The sequence below is a fragment of the Manihot esculenta genome, chromosome 8, assembly GCF_001659605.2.
Source record: "Manihot esculenta cultivar AM560-2 chromosome 8, M.esculenta_v8, whole genome shotgun sequence".
Taxonomy (NCBI): domain Eukaryota; kingdom Viridiplantae; phylum Streptophyta; class Magnoliopsida; order Malpighiales; family Euphorbiaceae; genus Manihot; species Manihot esculenta.
In genome coordinates this window covers 8662101-8679531 of record NC_035168.2, presented here as the reverse complement: position 1 = coordinate 8679531, position 17431 = coordinate 8662101, and the positions used below count along the sequence as shown (strand labels likewise).

The window sequence follows — 17431 nt, the reverse complement described above, 5'->3', positions numbered from 1 at the left end:
ACTATTTTTTTCCAACAATTTGGTCTCACTAAAATGTCATAATGAGGTGGCATACAGTCCAATATATCAAAAAGAAATATAATTAGTATGATTTTATTCCTTCTAAAAATGAAAAAAACATTATCCTAGAGATCATTAATTTGAAAAAAAAAACATTTAATTGAATTCTTAAATATTATGTATGATTTTATTCCTTCTAAAAATGAAAAAAAATTATAAAATAAATGAAATTTAATTTTTATTTTAAATATTAAAATTAATAAAAAAATTAATTGAATTAAATTTTTACATTTTATTAATTCAAAGAAGGGGATATACAATGCTCTCATTTTATTATAAAATAATAATTTTTTGCCACACTTTCGTTTCCTTATCTCTTAAATTATATAAATTTCCATTTTTAATTTTATGAAAAATTTAATCTTTGAATTAATATATTATAAAACATCTTAATTTCTCAAAATAATATTTTTAGTTTCTTTTTCTCTATAATTATTTCTTTTTTTTTTCCAGCTTTAATGCCTTTAATTATCATCCAACGGAAAAAAAAAAAAAAAATCTAAACGGAAAGGCAACAAAAGGAGGGAAATCAACAACGGCTTATCTTCAACTCAAACTCCCAAACACAGTCTCTTCCTCTCTGAAAGCTTCCCTGCATTCAAATGGCACTCGCATCCACTAACTCCTCCACGGAAGCTGACATTCGACTCCAAACTACAAAATTTTCAGAGAAGAAAATCGGAAAGCAGGGTCTCCTGAAAAAGATTCTCAAGAAAGGAATTTCCTGGAAATCTCCATTTCCTGGAGATGAGGTGGAAGGTACTGAACAAACCCACCAATTGTTTTCTATATTTTGTCTTTGGTTTTCTTTAGCAACAGTTAAGAGAATAACTGGCAATCCACAATTATACACAAGCCTTTGGTAGAGCTTAAGCTTCAAGTTTCAGTTCTTGGTAATTGAAAAGGACAGAAGAAATGGTTTTTGAAAATGAAAATGTGTAAATACAATTTGAAATTGATTGAAATTTGATCGTTAATGGAAAAACTATTCATTTCAGTTCATTTCAGCGGGCATGTTGAAGGCGGGGAATGTCTTGATTCAACTCGTAAGAAAGGGGTTCCCTTCGTATTCAAATTAGGCCAAGGTAAGAGTGAAACCACCCATTGGTTTTTTTTTTTTTTTTTTTTTTTTTTTTTTTTTTTCAGAAAAGAAAAAAAAGCTTAGCAAATCTAAAATTGTAATGCTGCATTTATTTGCAAAAAATAATTTGGCATATAAAAATTGTTTTGCATGTAAAATATATGATATGTATATCTGTAAGCCTATGAAATGTTCTGGAATCTTGTATCGCATTTGGATTTTAGGTGAAGTAATAAAAGGATTAGATGATGGAGTTGCCACAATGAAGAAAGGTGAGAGAGCAATTTTCAAAGTACCCCCAAATTTGGCATATGGGGAAGCTGGTTCTCCACCACTGATTCCTTCCAATGCAACTCTGGTTTTTGATGTTGAGATGCTATCATGGAGCAGCATCAGGGATCTAACAGGTGATGGTGGAATATTGAAGAAGATAACAAAGGAGGGTGATGGATGGGCCACACCAAGAGATGGAGATCAAGTTTTAGGTAATGCTAGTAATTCTACTTTGAAAATTGTAAATGATGAAGAACAAATTAGAATGTGCCTTGCAAATTTTATTAAATTTTAATAAAAATTATTAATTAGTCTATGTTATATAGAAAAAGTCATTAATTAATTTTTTATTTTAAAAAAATATATTAATATATCTATGAGTTTTTAAAAATTTTATTAATTAATCTTTATACAAGAACTGCTCATATTTTGATTAGAAAATCTATTAGGTATGAACGTCTCTACTTGTAATAATATCCTTTTTGTTTGATACAAATATATATGCCATTCTCTCCTAATATTATTAAGAGTAATGCATTTTCTATCCTTTTAGTGAAGTATGAGGCTAGGCTTGAGAATGGACTGCTTGCTTCCAAATCTGAAGAAGGGGCAGAGTTTCATATAGGTGACGGTGAGTTTTCTTCTTTTTATTTATTTATTTATTATTATTATTATTATTGCAATGAGTTATTGTGTTAATTTCATGCAAGAAATGCAGAGGCTTGATATGTGATGCAGTTTAATTCTTGTAGCTACTTTTGACTAGGTTATCTATGCCCTGCCCTTGGCATAGCTGTGAAGACGATGAGAAGGGGCGAAAAGGCAGATCTATCAGTAAAGTGCTCCTGTAAGTTGTTGATACTCCCTCTAGTTTGAGGCAGTAGAATACTTTGATCTAATTCAAATTCATTGCTTTAAGTGAAAATTTTGTCTAAAATGTAAAATTACGTAAACCTTTCGGAGATATATAAATCTAATATAGGCAAAATCTTCTAAATGAGAAATCTAAATAAATTTTCGACTCAAAATGACCCTATTTATTTATGAAATTAGATATCTAGAATACCTTGAACCAAAATCTGCCAGAGTTGAATTGGGTATTTTATTGTATATTTACTTTTCCCCAATTTTGGACGTTAATCGATCTGAGATAATGCATTGTCAGATGGGTTTAGCCAAAATGGAAATATTCCTGGAGAGATTGGCAGAAGCATTCATCTCAATTCTAATTTAACCGTCCAACTTGAGCTTGTATCATGGAGAAGTGTAATTGATATCACAGGAAATAAGCAAGTGCTTAAAACAATAATAAAAGCCGGTGAAGGCTTTGAACGTCCTAATGAAGGATCCCAGGTGAAAGGTAAAATATAACGAGATTATACTTTTAGTTTTATTAATTTATTTTTATATCAAAATCATTTAATTAAAATATTTTATATTTTATAAAATTGAATTTTTAAATTTATCTGTTAAAAAAAAAAAAAGTCTGTCAACTTGTTTTAAGCATGATTAGAGAAAATAGTATGAATTTAAAGTTACAGAAAATAAACGATATAAATATTTAATACAGCTAACTTTTTTTAATAAAAAAATAAAAAAATTAAATTATATGAAATATAAAAATATTTTAATTGAGTGATTTTGAAATAAAAATAAATAGTAAATTTACCAAAAATCAAAACCATGAATTAAATGGTGTGATAATATATATTCAGTGGCATATACTGGCAAAATGGAAGATGGAACAGTTTTTGAGAAGAAGGGAACTGCTGAAGAACCGTTTGAATATACAACTTTGGAAGGTATGTTGTACCAGTCGTGTGATTCTTTTAGGCCTAATGCATACATTCACCTATGTTTTGATCATTTTGCATCTTATAGTTTTAAATTTTGGTCCCATCATAAATACTTGAGTCTGTTTTTTATTTTTTTTTAAATTAAAAAAAATATTTATTTTTAAAAACTGTTTGTATAAAAATAAATTTATAAATTTATATATAAAAATAAGTAATAAATTATTTTTTTAAATATGATATTAATAATAAAATAAAAATATAAATAATTTTATAAATAGTTTTACATAAAAATAAATAATAAATTATTTTTACAAAATATGTGATATTATAATAAAAAATTACTATTCATGTAATATAAGAAAATTTATTAATTAATAATTTAATTTAAAAAAAATATTAAAATATTTTTGAAATTTTAAAAATTTTATTAGTTAATCTATCTAATAATTTAAATGATCAACAATTGATACTGTGTGACTACTTAATAGGTGTTTTTATAAAACGGAGATTAATTAATAAATTTTTTTATATTATAAGAATTAAATAATAAAATACTTAATTAATAACTAACTAAAACTAACGGAAGAACTTAATAAATTGTTTAATATATTTTTTAAAATTGAGAGATTAGAATTTTTTTTTTATATTATATGAATTAAATATTAATTTTTTTTATAATAATAAAATAAAAATATTTTTTATAAATTAATTAAATAAATATGTATTTAAAGAAATAAATAAATTTGATAATTAATGATAATATGATAAAATTTATAGAGAAAAACAATGGTTTAGTAAAATATGTAAAAAAAATATTTACCGTTTTCAGTTTTGAATTTTTTGATTTTAAAAATATTTTCTAATAAATAGTAAGGATAAAAACATAAAACTAACAATCGTATAATTTACATATTTTTTATTAAATAAAAAACGAAAAATAAAAAACTACGGAAGCAGCTAAGTGTTTGAATTTTATGAAAAATTTATAATATTTAATGTAATATTGACATTTACTTTGGCTAAATGTGCAATTTCACCAATTTACTCCATTATTAATCTTTTTCTTAAAATTAACCCATAAAGTTTAAATTAAGCTCAATTTCTTAATTTGTGAAATTTTTTTTCTTAATTTATTAACCTAACTTAAAAATTGATGAGTCTAATATATACTACCAATCCAATTTATACAAGAATAAATACCAATCCTATTTATTTTTTACTAAACTTTTTTCTAATACGTACTGCTGTAGATCAAATAAATAACGGTTTGGACAGAGCAATAATGACAATGAAGAAAGGAGAACATGCTCTTATCACAATCAGTGCAGATTGCTTTTCTGACCACGAGATTTCAGGAAAGTTTCAAGCAAATTCTGTACTTGGCTATGAAGTTGAGCTGATTGACTTTATCAAGGTTATTATTTACCTCTTCCTTAGTTAATAGTTAAATTATTTTTATTTCTTAGTTTGTTAGAAAAAAACACACTTAAATACTCTATAGTTTAGACATTTTATTAAAAAGAGTATGAGATTTTTTGTTGCACTTAAAAGACTTGTTGTTTAACGTTGTTAGCTCCTAAGGACAAAGTGGCTAACGACATCACAACATGGTTGATGTCATGCTCATGTGGCATGCATGTATTGACATGTGCTAACATGGTTGATGTCCCACTTACATCGTATTATATTATGTTTTTTTTTTTTTTAATTTTTTTTTAAAAAAGCTCATGCTCTTTTAAAAGGTAATTTTTTTATTATCAAATTTTAAAAGGTAGTTGAATGTACATCTTTCCTTACTTTTACCTAGTTTTTCACATTGTTTCCTAACCACATAAATCTTAAAAAAACTGTCTTTAGCAATTTTTTTAAACTTTACTCTAATTTTTCTTTTTCAAATATTTTGACACTATCAGGAGAAACCATTCTGGAAAATGGATGCACTGGAGAAATTAGAAGCATGTGAAAAGAAGAAGCTTGAAGGAAATGTGTTTTTCAAAGCTCAGAAATTCTGGCTTGCTTCTAAGAAATATGAAAAGGTATTAAGCAAATTAATACTTAATTAGAAGACTAAAATACCCAAATCAAAGCTAGCAAATATAAGGATATTTGATTTTTTTTTTTTTTTTTGAAATAGATGGATGAAAATATTAATAATAACAAATTTATTAATTAAATAATTATTTATTCCAACTGTAACTTACAAAATATGATGGAATATACTTGAAGAATAGCTAGAATGACTTAAATATATTATGAAATTAAAATTTAAAAATATTTTAATAATTTTTTTTAAAATATAAGGACTAACTTGTTAATCGTATAAAATTCAGATATAAAATTTTAATATTCAATACATGTAATATGTCTTTTATTTTAATCGCAACTTTTGCTTTATAAACTTCAGGCATCAAATTATACCGAGTTTTCCCACTCTTTCACTGATGATCAAAAGTGCCTTGTCAAAGAGTTGCGATTATCATGTCTTTTGAACAATGCAGCCTGCAAGCTCAAACTAGGGGAGTACCTTGAAGCGTCAAGATTATGCACAAAGGTTTATTCATTTTCCTTGTCTTTCATAACATATATCTATATACATCTTAAAAGCTAAATGGAAATTGTACATGAAACAAGTCATTATTTGCTTTTTTAAGAAAAAGAAAGTTTGATAAGATCAGGTCTAACTCACTCAAAAATAAAAATTAGTTTAAGGGAGGGAAATGTCTCAAATCCTCATAAGGGGCAACCGACATGGGATTTAACACACCCCTCACGTTTAGAATTACTGGAATGTGATATATTTATAGGAGATCTAATATCAGATGATATTATGTTAAATTTAGGTCAGATTTAACTAGGGGGAGAAGTGCTTAAAACTCTTATAAGAACAATTACCTCTATCCCAAACTGATGTAGGATTTAACACACCCCTTACACTCAGACACTCGGCCACTCAGAACTATACTGGAGCGTGACATATTTATGTGAGGCCTAATATTAGTGTTGAGACTCTAATACCATGTTAAATTTCAACGTGGAATATAACCAATTGGCTTCCATATTTTTCATGCATTTAAAAAAGTAGTTGAGATAAATATCATTGTTATTTGGCTCAAGTATACGTTGAGCACTTCAACTTAGTTATGTTTTATTCATGATAGGTATTGGAACAAGAACCCTTGAATGTCAAAGCTTTATTCAGACGATCCCAAGCATACTTGACTATATCAGAACTTGAAAAAGCTGAAGATGATATAAAGAAGGCTCTAATCGTTGATCCAAATAACAGGTAATTAACTTAGTCAGAAAATTTCATCAAATGGCTTAATTTGTTTTTGTTATTTACAACTTCTAAAATTTATTCTAATTATTTTTCCATTTGTTTTTGGCAGAGATTTAAAACTTATTTATAAAGAGCTAAAAGATAAGCAAAGAGAATATACCAAATATCAAGCTGAGATTTTTGGCACCATGATTTCAAGGATGAGTTAATTTGTATGTTTTGCTAGAGATAAGAATTGTTATAATATTTTAACTTTAATTACTATAAATTCTATTGGACATAAAAAGTAAAAATTTGAGTTTAATCATGATTATAATCAAAATTTAAATTTGAGATAATAAAGTTTCAACTTTTAAATTTATTATAATTATAGCCAATCTCTAAAATAATTTGTTCAATTAGACATGAATTTAAAACTTCATGTTTAATCACCACAAGTAAAAATCTTTAATTTTATATCCAAACTTTTTTATTTTTTTATAATTATAACCACTACAAAAATACATATTATTAGCGATGGAAAACTCTATTGCTAATATTTTCAATAATGATTTTTTAACAGACTAAAATTCATCGTTTAAAGTTTTATCACTAATTATTTGATACAAATTTTTGACGCCTTAGCGACGAATTTTCGAATGACTTCTCCATCAGCAAAAACATTGTGCTTTGGTAATTTTGTCAAAAAAAAATAAAATATTTTCAATCATAATTTTGTTGAAAATCCATTGAAAAAAATTAGTGATGAGTTATATTCATAAAAAATTTTAATATATTTTTCAACAATATTTCTCATAAATCTATTATAAAATCATTGAAAAATTTAATAAATTTTTAGCAATATTTATTGCAAATTAATATAATAAAAAAATTATTTTTATTTTGATATGTTCTATATAATCTAAATATTTCATAATTAAAAAACATATTTAATATAAATTAAATTTTGATCCATATCACATTATAATTCACGTTTATTATACACACAAAAAAGTGCTTAATAATATATATAAATTTCAAAGTTTAGAAGACATCCGTAGCAACTAATATCTAAAAATAACAGCACATAAACACCATAATCATGGCGATGTTCTATTTTTTTTTATTCTTTAATATGAATATAGTCTTTTATTTTGCCTCCTTTCGCATCAGCACTCACATCTTTTTAACTTTTTTATTTATTTATTTTGACCCGATTTCTTTCTATGATTTGTACCACATTTTCTAAGGGTTATCTAACTTCTTTACCTGCAAAATGAAAATAATCAAACAATACAAGTAACACAAATAATGTCTACTCGTTTATACAAAAACCAATTTATATAAATACAATAAAACTAATAGAATTATACTATGAGTCACCATACAACTATAATTGATTTTCCATTTTCGCTGCCCATCATACTTAATATCTAAAAGGGTTGTATTAAGGCTAATATTATAAAATATTAATATTTATTATACATAATTAATATTGTTAAATATATTCATAATTAGTGGATGTCCATAATCCCCAAAAATTCAATATACAATTCAATTCTATAACTCCAAATATTTATCATTCAAATCAATTTTATAACTCTTAAATTAATTATATTATTATGAGAATTAATTGGCCATTTATACTTTGTAACTCTTGTATTTACATTTATGGTGGAAATCCTATAAATAGAAGCCACATGTGACGAATTCAATAAGATTAAATCATGCTCTTTCCAACAATTATAAATTGTAGATATGGTGAGCAGGGTCGAATCCACAGAGAACGGATTAATCACTGTATTTTTGTTTTGTGAGAACAGATGTGGAAGAAGGTGAATGACGCTCTCACGACCTATCTAATAACCGACCTATCGACTTATCGACTTGATGACCAACTTGCGATCAGTCTTATGACTTAACGGCTTGTCAACCGGCTTGACCGACTTCTTGACCTTATGACTGACCACTTGGTGACTACCTTGATGAACAACGTGATGACCTATTGAGCACACGACTTGATGACCGACTTGTGACTGACTTCACAACTAAGCAAAATAAAATTGCGAAAATAAAAAAGGGGGTTTGAGTTGAGTAGATTTAACCAGAAGCAAAAGTAAACTAATAAAAGAAAATAACTAGTAAGAAAATATCTAGCTTCGACAATATCTCTGTGTTAAATCTATGAATTGATCATAGATGCGAGGATGTTCACCCTCAAATTTTAGTCAGCCAGTTATAGCTGTATACACGATCTAACAACCTAATTTTCCCTTAGATAAAAGACTGAAAAGGATAAGCTCTCTAATCAACTCCTAATCAATAAACAACTACATGATCAGTTCAATGAGATTTAATTTGATAGCAACATTAAAAACTAGAAAGAGCTGACTCCGACCAAGAAGTTCACTCAGCGCGGCTATGAAATCAAAATACGTTATTCCACAATAAAGTATTATTTGTCACAAGTTATTACAGAATTAATGAATCTGAATGACTGTATACTGTTCATTCAATTAAACAATTGGCCAATCTGCATCAATTAAACAAATAATAATCTCATAAATAAAAGAAATAATATAGAAACCAGAAATGAGAAGGAAAATTGAACTTGATTTTATGTCACAATCCTTGTGAATTATACCTTGAAAATTCTCTAACTAGATAAAAGAGTTTAGCTACTGAAACTCATGATGTAACTCCCAAAATTCTAACTCAAAAACTCTGAAAAATTTTGAATATATGAATGCTCAATACAAATAACCTTTCCCTTTTTAAAGGGGTGATTCTAAACTAAAGAGGAAGAAAATAAAATATTCCTTTAAAGGGAAAAGTGACAATCCCTAATTTCTTGATCTTTCTGAAATCATTTCTTTCTAAATTGGTCTTCTTCAATCATATCTGGAAATCCCGTGATATTTCATAAGTCATGTCCATTGTCTGCTTTGCATAAACTTTGCCTTGTCCGAGGTCTATTTTGTTCTAGGTCTGCCTTGTCCAAGGTCTGTTTTGCACGAGGTTTGTCTTGCACGAGGTCTACCTTGTCCGAGGTTTATTTTGCACGAGATCTGCCATATTCTTCCAATTAGGAGCTTTTCTTTCCAAAGAGTACAGAGTTGGTCAATATTGCAAAAAGAAAAGAAATATCCATAATTCAGCATAATCAACTCTAATTTTATAAGAAAGAATTTGCACTAAATAGAAAAAATATACACCCTATCAAATTCTCCCATACTTAGTTCATGCTTGCCCTCAAGTATGAGATATATGTAAAAATTCATGTCGCACATGTGATTCCCTAACTCAGCCTTTCCTATTTAAATAAAACTTGAGCCAACAAGTTTCAGGAGACCAACCCAGGGAGCAATGAAAAGATAGGCAGCAATAGTATACCCCTATCAAGCCCAAAACACATGCATCAAAGATACACAAAGTAGAGCCTCCATATTTAAGCACACAATAGAGATTTTCAAGTTATTAAGTCAACTCAAATCAAGTTAAATGCCAAAACTAGCCGGGCTATAAAGCACACAACACTTCATATTTTTATTTTATGTTAATGCTAAGTGCCAATGAACTATTCCAGCTTAAAAATCTTCTCCATATTGTATGTAGTTGAGCACTTTTTCTTGCTTGTGGTGTTAATTATTTTCGGCGCGAGGGCACATATTGGTGATACTCATCCTTGGCTACTTGTGTCACAATCCTCAAGTGGCTACTAGGTCTACTTTTTATCTATTACCGGACAGAGGAGTAGGTTTTATGCTTCTTAGGATTCATTTTACTTTCTTAAAGATGAAATGGCCCATCCATCTCTTAGCACTTTTATTTTGAGTACAATGTTCCAAACAATTACCATGCCTGAAGTTCCGGCACATACTTTAACTGAGTTGACAATTAAATTAATAGCAAGCAATCTTTTCAGTCAATTATTCATTATAAGGCACTCTCAATATGTATTTAAGAGTCTATCAGTGTGAGCAAAAGAGAGACTCTATAAAAGCTACCTAGACATTGCAAACTGACTTAACCTCCCAAATCTCAAGTGGCTAGCCTTTCATATAAATAGGGGTCTAAAGACATTGAAAATGGCTTAACAAGAGGGAAGAAACATGTGAAATTATACTCGATGTAACCCGCCCCCCCACACTTAGCTCACTTGGTCCCTAAAGTGAAAAATGCACCATCAAAACTGAAAAACAAGGAGGAAAAGAAAACGACAGAGGAAGGAAGAGAACTTCCTTAGAGTCATAGGGTAGCGAATGCTTAATTCCAAGTGCGTGGTAGAGGACAATGATGGTCGGATCCATTTGGAAAGGGTGGGAGCTGATAGTATCTAGGCGATATTGAGGGTGCTAGTCGAAAATCCAATTGGTCAGTTGCTCAGCACGTGCGGACCTAATGATCAGAGGCAGACCTGAAGGTGGCGTGGGACAATTGGGAGCCAACTGATGTTCTTGTAACCTTCCGAGGCATTGGGCTCGTGAGATAGTCATTGAAGTCAGAAGCGCTAGGTGTGGGAAGGAACTTGCCGCCTATTGAGGTTGGAATCCAATCATCAGCACTTTAATGGGTGGTCATCCCCATTCCTCTCATTTTTGCAACCTGTACATATGAAAGGGAAAGAACCGGACTCTAGACCATTCATTAGTAATCCCAAAGTTGAAAATGATCAGAAAGATAATTATTCTGAGAAATAAAATAAAGTCTCAAAATAAAAGTAAAGGTAAGGCATGGGCACACCTTATTAAATGGGTTGCCTCCCATGAGCGTGTTGCTTTAACGTCTTAGGTTAAGCAAGTAGTGGTGGTGTTAAACTGCATCAGAATGCTCGTTCACTGTATCAGAATGCTCGACCAAGCTTAATGCTCGTTCACTGTATCAGAATGCTCGACCAAGCTTAATGCTCGTTCACTGTATCAGAATGCTCGACCAAGCTTACATCTTCATCTATTTGAGCTCAGAAACCTTTATAGAAGAGTTTAAGCCGGTATCCATTAACCTTAAATGTCTGTCCTATGTCGATGAATGAAAGAAGGGAATGGTCTTTTCTTGCAGAGGCATTCAATTTTTGTAATTGATACAAGCTCGTCACCCATTCTGAACATGGATGGCACCATCTCACCATCATCATTCTTCACAATTGTAATTTCAGTCTTTTTAGGCACCACATGTATTGGGTTGACCCTCCGATTATTAGAAATCGGGTAAATCATACCTGCATCTAGAAGTTGGCTTGTTGTCCTCTTTTACTAGTATATGATGCATGCACATTGATGGGCTCAATCATACCTGCATCCGAACGCCTTCTCTCCTTTATGATCCTACCCTGACTGTCTTGTTAACCAAGAATGCCTTAAGGCCCAAGGACTGTCGCCGCCTGAATGATCTTGAGATGGACGATCTTTTTGACAATGCCATGCACTCTGTCTTGGAGAGTTCCCTCTGTGTTTATGTGGCCAAATAGCATAACAAAGTCCTGAGGCGGGAGTTTGGTGCTTAGAAAACAAAGAAGAGGCTCTTGGCAGAGGAGTGCTCAAGGCTGAAGGCTTGAGTCAATGAGGTGAAAGACACAATGAAAGAGACTATGGAGTTTGTGAACAAGCTCCAGGCTAAGCTAAGTGAGGCTAATGCTTCCAAGTTGACCTTTGAGAGTCGGGAAAAGGCCGGCGAGGACCAAGTGGCCCTGCTGCATCGCCAAGTCCTGGAACTACAAGCTCAAGCTGAGGAGGCCCCGACCGCCTCTTCCATAATTGCTGAGTTTGAAGTAGAGTTTCAGGAGATGGTGGCCCAAGGTGAGGAGATGTTCATATAAGGCCAAGAATCAGTTGAGAATGAGCTGGTAAAACGATTTCCTTCTAAAGACTTTACTTAGATAGACGACATCTTTCCGAAGAAGAAGGAAGATGAGATTGAAGAGGGGGAGGGACAAGTTGAGGACAATCCCAACGACCGAATCTCTACAGATAATATAATAGATATAAAGAATACTATTGTAATAGAGACTCAGGAGGAGGAACCTGAAAGTATCCTTCCTCCTATATAATTTTTTATAACTTTAATGAAAATATTTTCTCATATTTTGCCATTATTTTCATTGAATATTATCGTCAAATAAGACTTAAATAATTTCTTAAAAAATTACTAAAAGATCAACATCCAACCAAAGAACCTGTTGTCCCTTGAAGCAACCCAAGAGGGGAGTGAATTGGGTTTATAAAAAATTTAAGGCAAAAAGACAAATTAGAAGGCAATAAGGAAAAAGATAATCAACACAAGGATTTATAGAGGTTCAGCTATCTCAAGCCTACGTCCTATCCTTAAGGCCCTCCTTGAGAGTTCAACTCCACTATCAAATCTTCTTTGGGTGAAGATTAAAACCCCTTACAATCTTAAAGCAATCTTTTGCTCTTAACAATTATCTTTTTCACTCAAGAGCAATCATTTGCTCAATGCCACACCCACTACAATAGAAACAATCAACAACCTTCACTCACTCTTGAAAAATCAATCAATTACAACTCAAGACAGACTTTGAAGAAATTAATGCTTTGGCTCAAGATTTTGAGAGAGAGAGAGTGAAAAATGCTTTAATCTCAATAAGTATTTGCTTAGATGGTTGTTGTAATATTTTCATATCAAAAACACATTATATTTATAGTTCAGTCATAAATATGGCCGTTGGGGATGCATTAAATGCAAATAGAGCCGTTTGTGTACAGAAATAACCGTTATATTGTGCTCAGAAAAACTCAGGTTCGGCGGCCTAAGCTTAAAGTTCGGCAGCCGAACCATTTGAGGTGAAGAACATCCTCCTTATAAAAACACTTTTGGTGGCCGAAAGTCAATGTTCGAGCGGCCGAACATATGAGACTTTCGTCTCTGTCCCTCACTTTTGGAAGCCGAAGTTTTGATTTGGAGAAATATTGAAAACTCACTTTCGGGGGTCGAAAGTCAATATTCGGCGGTCGAACATATAGGACTTCTGTCTTTGTCCCTCACTTTTGAAAGCCAAACATTTAGCTTAGGGGGCATCTCACCTTCGGCGACCTAAAGTCAATGTTCGGTGGCTGAATATATGAGACTTTCGTCTCTGTCCCTCACTTTCGGAAGCCGAAAGTTACACTTTAGGGGGCAAGTTAAAAACAGACTTTTGGCGGCCTAAAGTCAATGTTGGGCGGCCGAACATGTAGGACTTTTGCCTCTGCCCTTCACTTTCGGAAGCCGAAAGTTTATCTTTAGGGGGCACAAAAATAATTCTTTAAAATTTTGAAAAATTATAACTTAGGTTATAAAACTCCAATTTTCAATCCGTTTAAACTTTTGCTACCTATATTTTTGGATCTTTTGTTTTGATAAAAAATAATTTTGAAATCACTCCTTTTAAAAAATTTCATTTTGGTCCCTCAAAGACAATTACTTAAGACTTGGCTATATTTGTGAAACTTTTAGAAGTGAAAGAAACCTTGAGCCATCACAATTAATTAATTGAAATTCACAATGCATAAAATGACAATGCATAAAAAAAAAATACTTTCTGATCCGTTTCTTGTGGTATGCTTCCAAAATTGGTGTTTTCTTTTTTGAGACCGAAGTAATTTCATTCATTTTAGTAAAAAACCTACAAACTCAACACAAATACTTTTGAAAATAATTAGTAGCACACCAATTGTTTATTAATCATAAAAATAAGGATTAGAATATTTAGGTCCAACAGAACCTAATAATCATTGTCTTTGTAAAAAAAAATAAGCTCGCTAATAGGACATAATACCTGGTCGCGAATCTAATTAGTGTCTTTTTCCCAGCAATAAAATAACTGGAAATTTTATTTTTTTTAATTTTATCTTTCATATTTAACGGAATGTTTGTTTTTATTTATTTTTATTAAAAATAACTCAAAGTTTTAGATATGTAAATTTAATATGAAAAAAAAAGAGATAAAATTCTTGATTTATTGAATTACGTACATCAATTTTTTTAATTTTGAAAAAAAAAATTATAATTTTTAAGTTAGATAAAATCGATAAGTTTTATTTTTCATTTTTTTTATTTTTAACTTAAATTAATTTTGCACTAAAATTTTTTAATTAATTTAAATAAAATAGTTCAGTAGGTATTAAATTGAGCTTTTCAATAATTATAGCTGAAGTTAAAGCATTATGGTTTTAGCATTGGGAGTAGTTTGGGTTTGGTGAGTAATGAACGATCATTGCTTGCGGAATAAAGGGACCACTAGGGTTGGTGGTGGTTGGTGAGATGGCGAAATATTTCTCGTAAGAGTGGAGATCTTGTTTGACTGTCACGCTTGTCCAAGTCAATTACCATTTGCGTCTCCAAATTTTAGCTCATACATTTTTTCCTTATTATAATACTAAAGTTTATATATATTAACCATGATGTATTTGACTTCACTAATTTGAATTCAAGATTCGAGAAACAAGTTTCGTTAAGGAAGAAATTTTTTTTTTTAATTTTAAAGGTATTTTATTTAAATAGAGAAAGAAAAATAAATGAAAAAAAATAAAAAATAATGGCTATACAAGAAAATAAATTTTTATTAGTGTATTTAGACGTGTGAAGGAAAAAATAAAAGGAAAAGTTATTTTTCAAATATTAAAATTAAAATTTTAATCCTAGATATTTAAAATAATATGATAAATTTAGAGATATATTTGTAATATTAAACTTTCCATCCCATTACCCTCCAATTTAGAGAGAAAAAAGGAGTGAATTATAAAATTTAGTTTCCTTCCAATATTTTCCTCCTCTGTATTTTCCTTCCATCTAAATAAAAGTAAGTGAAAAATAAAATTTGAAAAAATTATTTTTATTTTAAATTTTATTTTCACTCCTTTTTTCCCCTAATTCAATTTCAGTATAAAAATTTAACAAGTTTATTAAAAATATTTTTAGAAAAAATTATCATCTCTTACCTTCAACTCTTTGACTAGCTATTTTGAATGAAAAGACTATAAATTTAGATAGATGAGAAAGTAAGGAATTTAAATATTGAGTTATCAAAATAGAGAGACAGAAGTGTTAATTACGTTAAATTTCAGAAATTAAAAAATAATTTTACTTTAAGTTTATTAGGATCGTCTACTAAAAAAACGTTTATTAGGGTTTACGGTGGTATTGATTGTAGTTTTCATGTGATTTGTTAAGATTTTTAAAAAATTTATTAATGAAATTATTATTTAAAAAATCACCTTATGCAATAAAATTATTAAAAAAAAATTTAAACATTTACGATAATTTATATTTATATATAATATTTTGTATTTTAAATAATAAAATCAATTTTTTAAAATTTATTATAATTATAATTAAGAGAACTAATTAAATTTAAAAAAATTAATAGTAAATTATAATATAATATCTAAAGCTATATTTAACTAATAAAATAGTCATTAAATACATATTTCTATTATAATAATATTATTTTTATTAATTTCCTTATTTACTCTTTATTTTTTTATAATATTATATATTATTTCTAAAAACTTAAAATATAGAAAAAAATAAAATTTTACCATTTAAAAAATATAATATTTTATTTTATTTAAAATATTATTAATAGACAGTAAAATTTTTTAAGTATAAAAAATATAAATATAATTTATAATATTGAATATAAATATTCAATGAAATATTTTAATGAAATTAATTTTTTAAAATTTAATTTAATTTTTTTATTATAATTATATTAAATTGAAAAAGTTTGATTATATCATTTAAAATTTAAAGTTACATTAACTTTAAATTTTTTTATTTAATATCTTTATTTAAAATGAAAAATTTTACTTATTATTTTTAGGTTTTATATTAATAAATTTATTTTTATTATGAATTGGACATTTGTCTCCAAGCCCATGAGTTTACCAATCTAAAGTTTTCTTTCCATAATTAGATAATTCTTTTACTTATTTTAACTGTAATATGAAGTAATAGGTAAAGTCATGGAATATGCAACAAACTTACAATTATTCAAATTTTGTTTTTATATTACATGTCTATAATCATATTTAGATAAAAAAAAAGAAAATTACTTTTTAATTTCTAAGATTTAACGTAATTAACACTTCTGTCCCTCTATTTTGGCGACCCAACACTTAAGTCCCTCACTTTATTTTCTGTCAAAATTTATAGTCCTTCCGTCCAAAATAGCCGTTTGGGATACGTGAATTGACAAAATTAACCCTCACTAAACCCAAACCCAAATGCCTCTTCTTCTTCTTCCTACTCTTTCTGTAACTAGAGAAAACATGAAAGAGAAAAAAATAAAAATTTCACATTGAGAGAAGGGTATTTTTAGAAAAAATTATCATCTCTCACATTTGACTCTTTGACCAAACAGTTTAAATGGACGGAAGGACTACGAATTTGGACGGAAGAGAAAGTGAGGGACTTAAGTGTTGGGTCGCCAAAATAGAGGGACAGAAGTATTAATTACGTTAAACCTCAGGGATTAAAAAGTAATTTTTTCTTAAAAAAAACTAATATTATAAGTTTTTTTAATTTTCATATATAATTATATTATACAAACTTAATGAAAATATTTTCAAAATTTCACCCATATGCTTATTTCAAATATTCAATTTATCTATTTCAACTTTTTTATCTAAATTAACTAATAAGTTCCATTTTAAATCCCATTTAGCTTAAAACCCAAAATTTATGTACTAAATTTCTTAATTTGTCTCAAAATCAAGAAGTTCAATTTATTAATTTTTTTACTTCTAGACATAGTTCAACTTTAATTGAAAATTTTTAAGTTAATTTATAAAATTTTATAAAAATAGTTAAATTCAATAAACACAGTAATTGAAATAAGATTCGTTTGATTTAATAGATAATTAAAAGCTCCGCTTCCTTTTATTTTTTTAGTATATATTATTTAATATTCAAAATTTATTAATTTAATTAATATAAATTCATACCGAACATTCTCACTAAAAA

At 28.7% G+C, this 17431-nt stretch overlaps 1 protein-coding gene across 1 annotated transcript; it reads left to right on the top strand.

Annotated features, from left to right (window-relative positions):
• The first annotated feature begins 593 nt into the window (after positions 1-593).
• Positions 594-6806, top strand: LOC110620570 (70 kDa peptidyl-prolyl isomerase). Its single transcript, XM_021764358.2, has 12 exons — positions 594-819; positions 1059-1145; positions 1366-1626; positions 1968-2045; positions 2181-2261; positions 2580-2774; positions 3130-3216; positions 4461-4624; positions 5124-5246; positions 5615-5761; positions 6369-6496; positions 6600-6806. The coding sequence occupies exons 1-12, from the start codon at positions 663-665 to the stop codon at positions 6697-6699; spliced, it is 1608 nt and encodes a 535-aa protein (XP_021620050.1). The 5' UTR covers positions 594-662; the 3' UTR covers positions 6700-6806.
• The last annotated feature ends 10625 nt before the right edge of the window (positions 6807-17431 follow it).

Bases quoted from the DNA above. Each gene is read 5' to 3' on its own strand.
- LOC110620570 (XM_021764358.2), top strand. From the start codon at position 663: ATGGCACTCGCATCCACTAACTCCTCCACGGAAGCTGACATTCGACTC. The intron at 2,262-2,579 runs GTAAGTTGTTGA...ATGCATTGTCAG, and splicing joins TCTATCAGTAAAGTGCTCCT to ATGGGTTTAGCCAAAATGGA. The intron at 5,247-5,614 runs GTATTAAGCAAA...TATAAACTTCAG, and splicing joins CTTCTAAGAAATATGAAAAG to GCATCAAATTATACCGAGTT.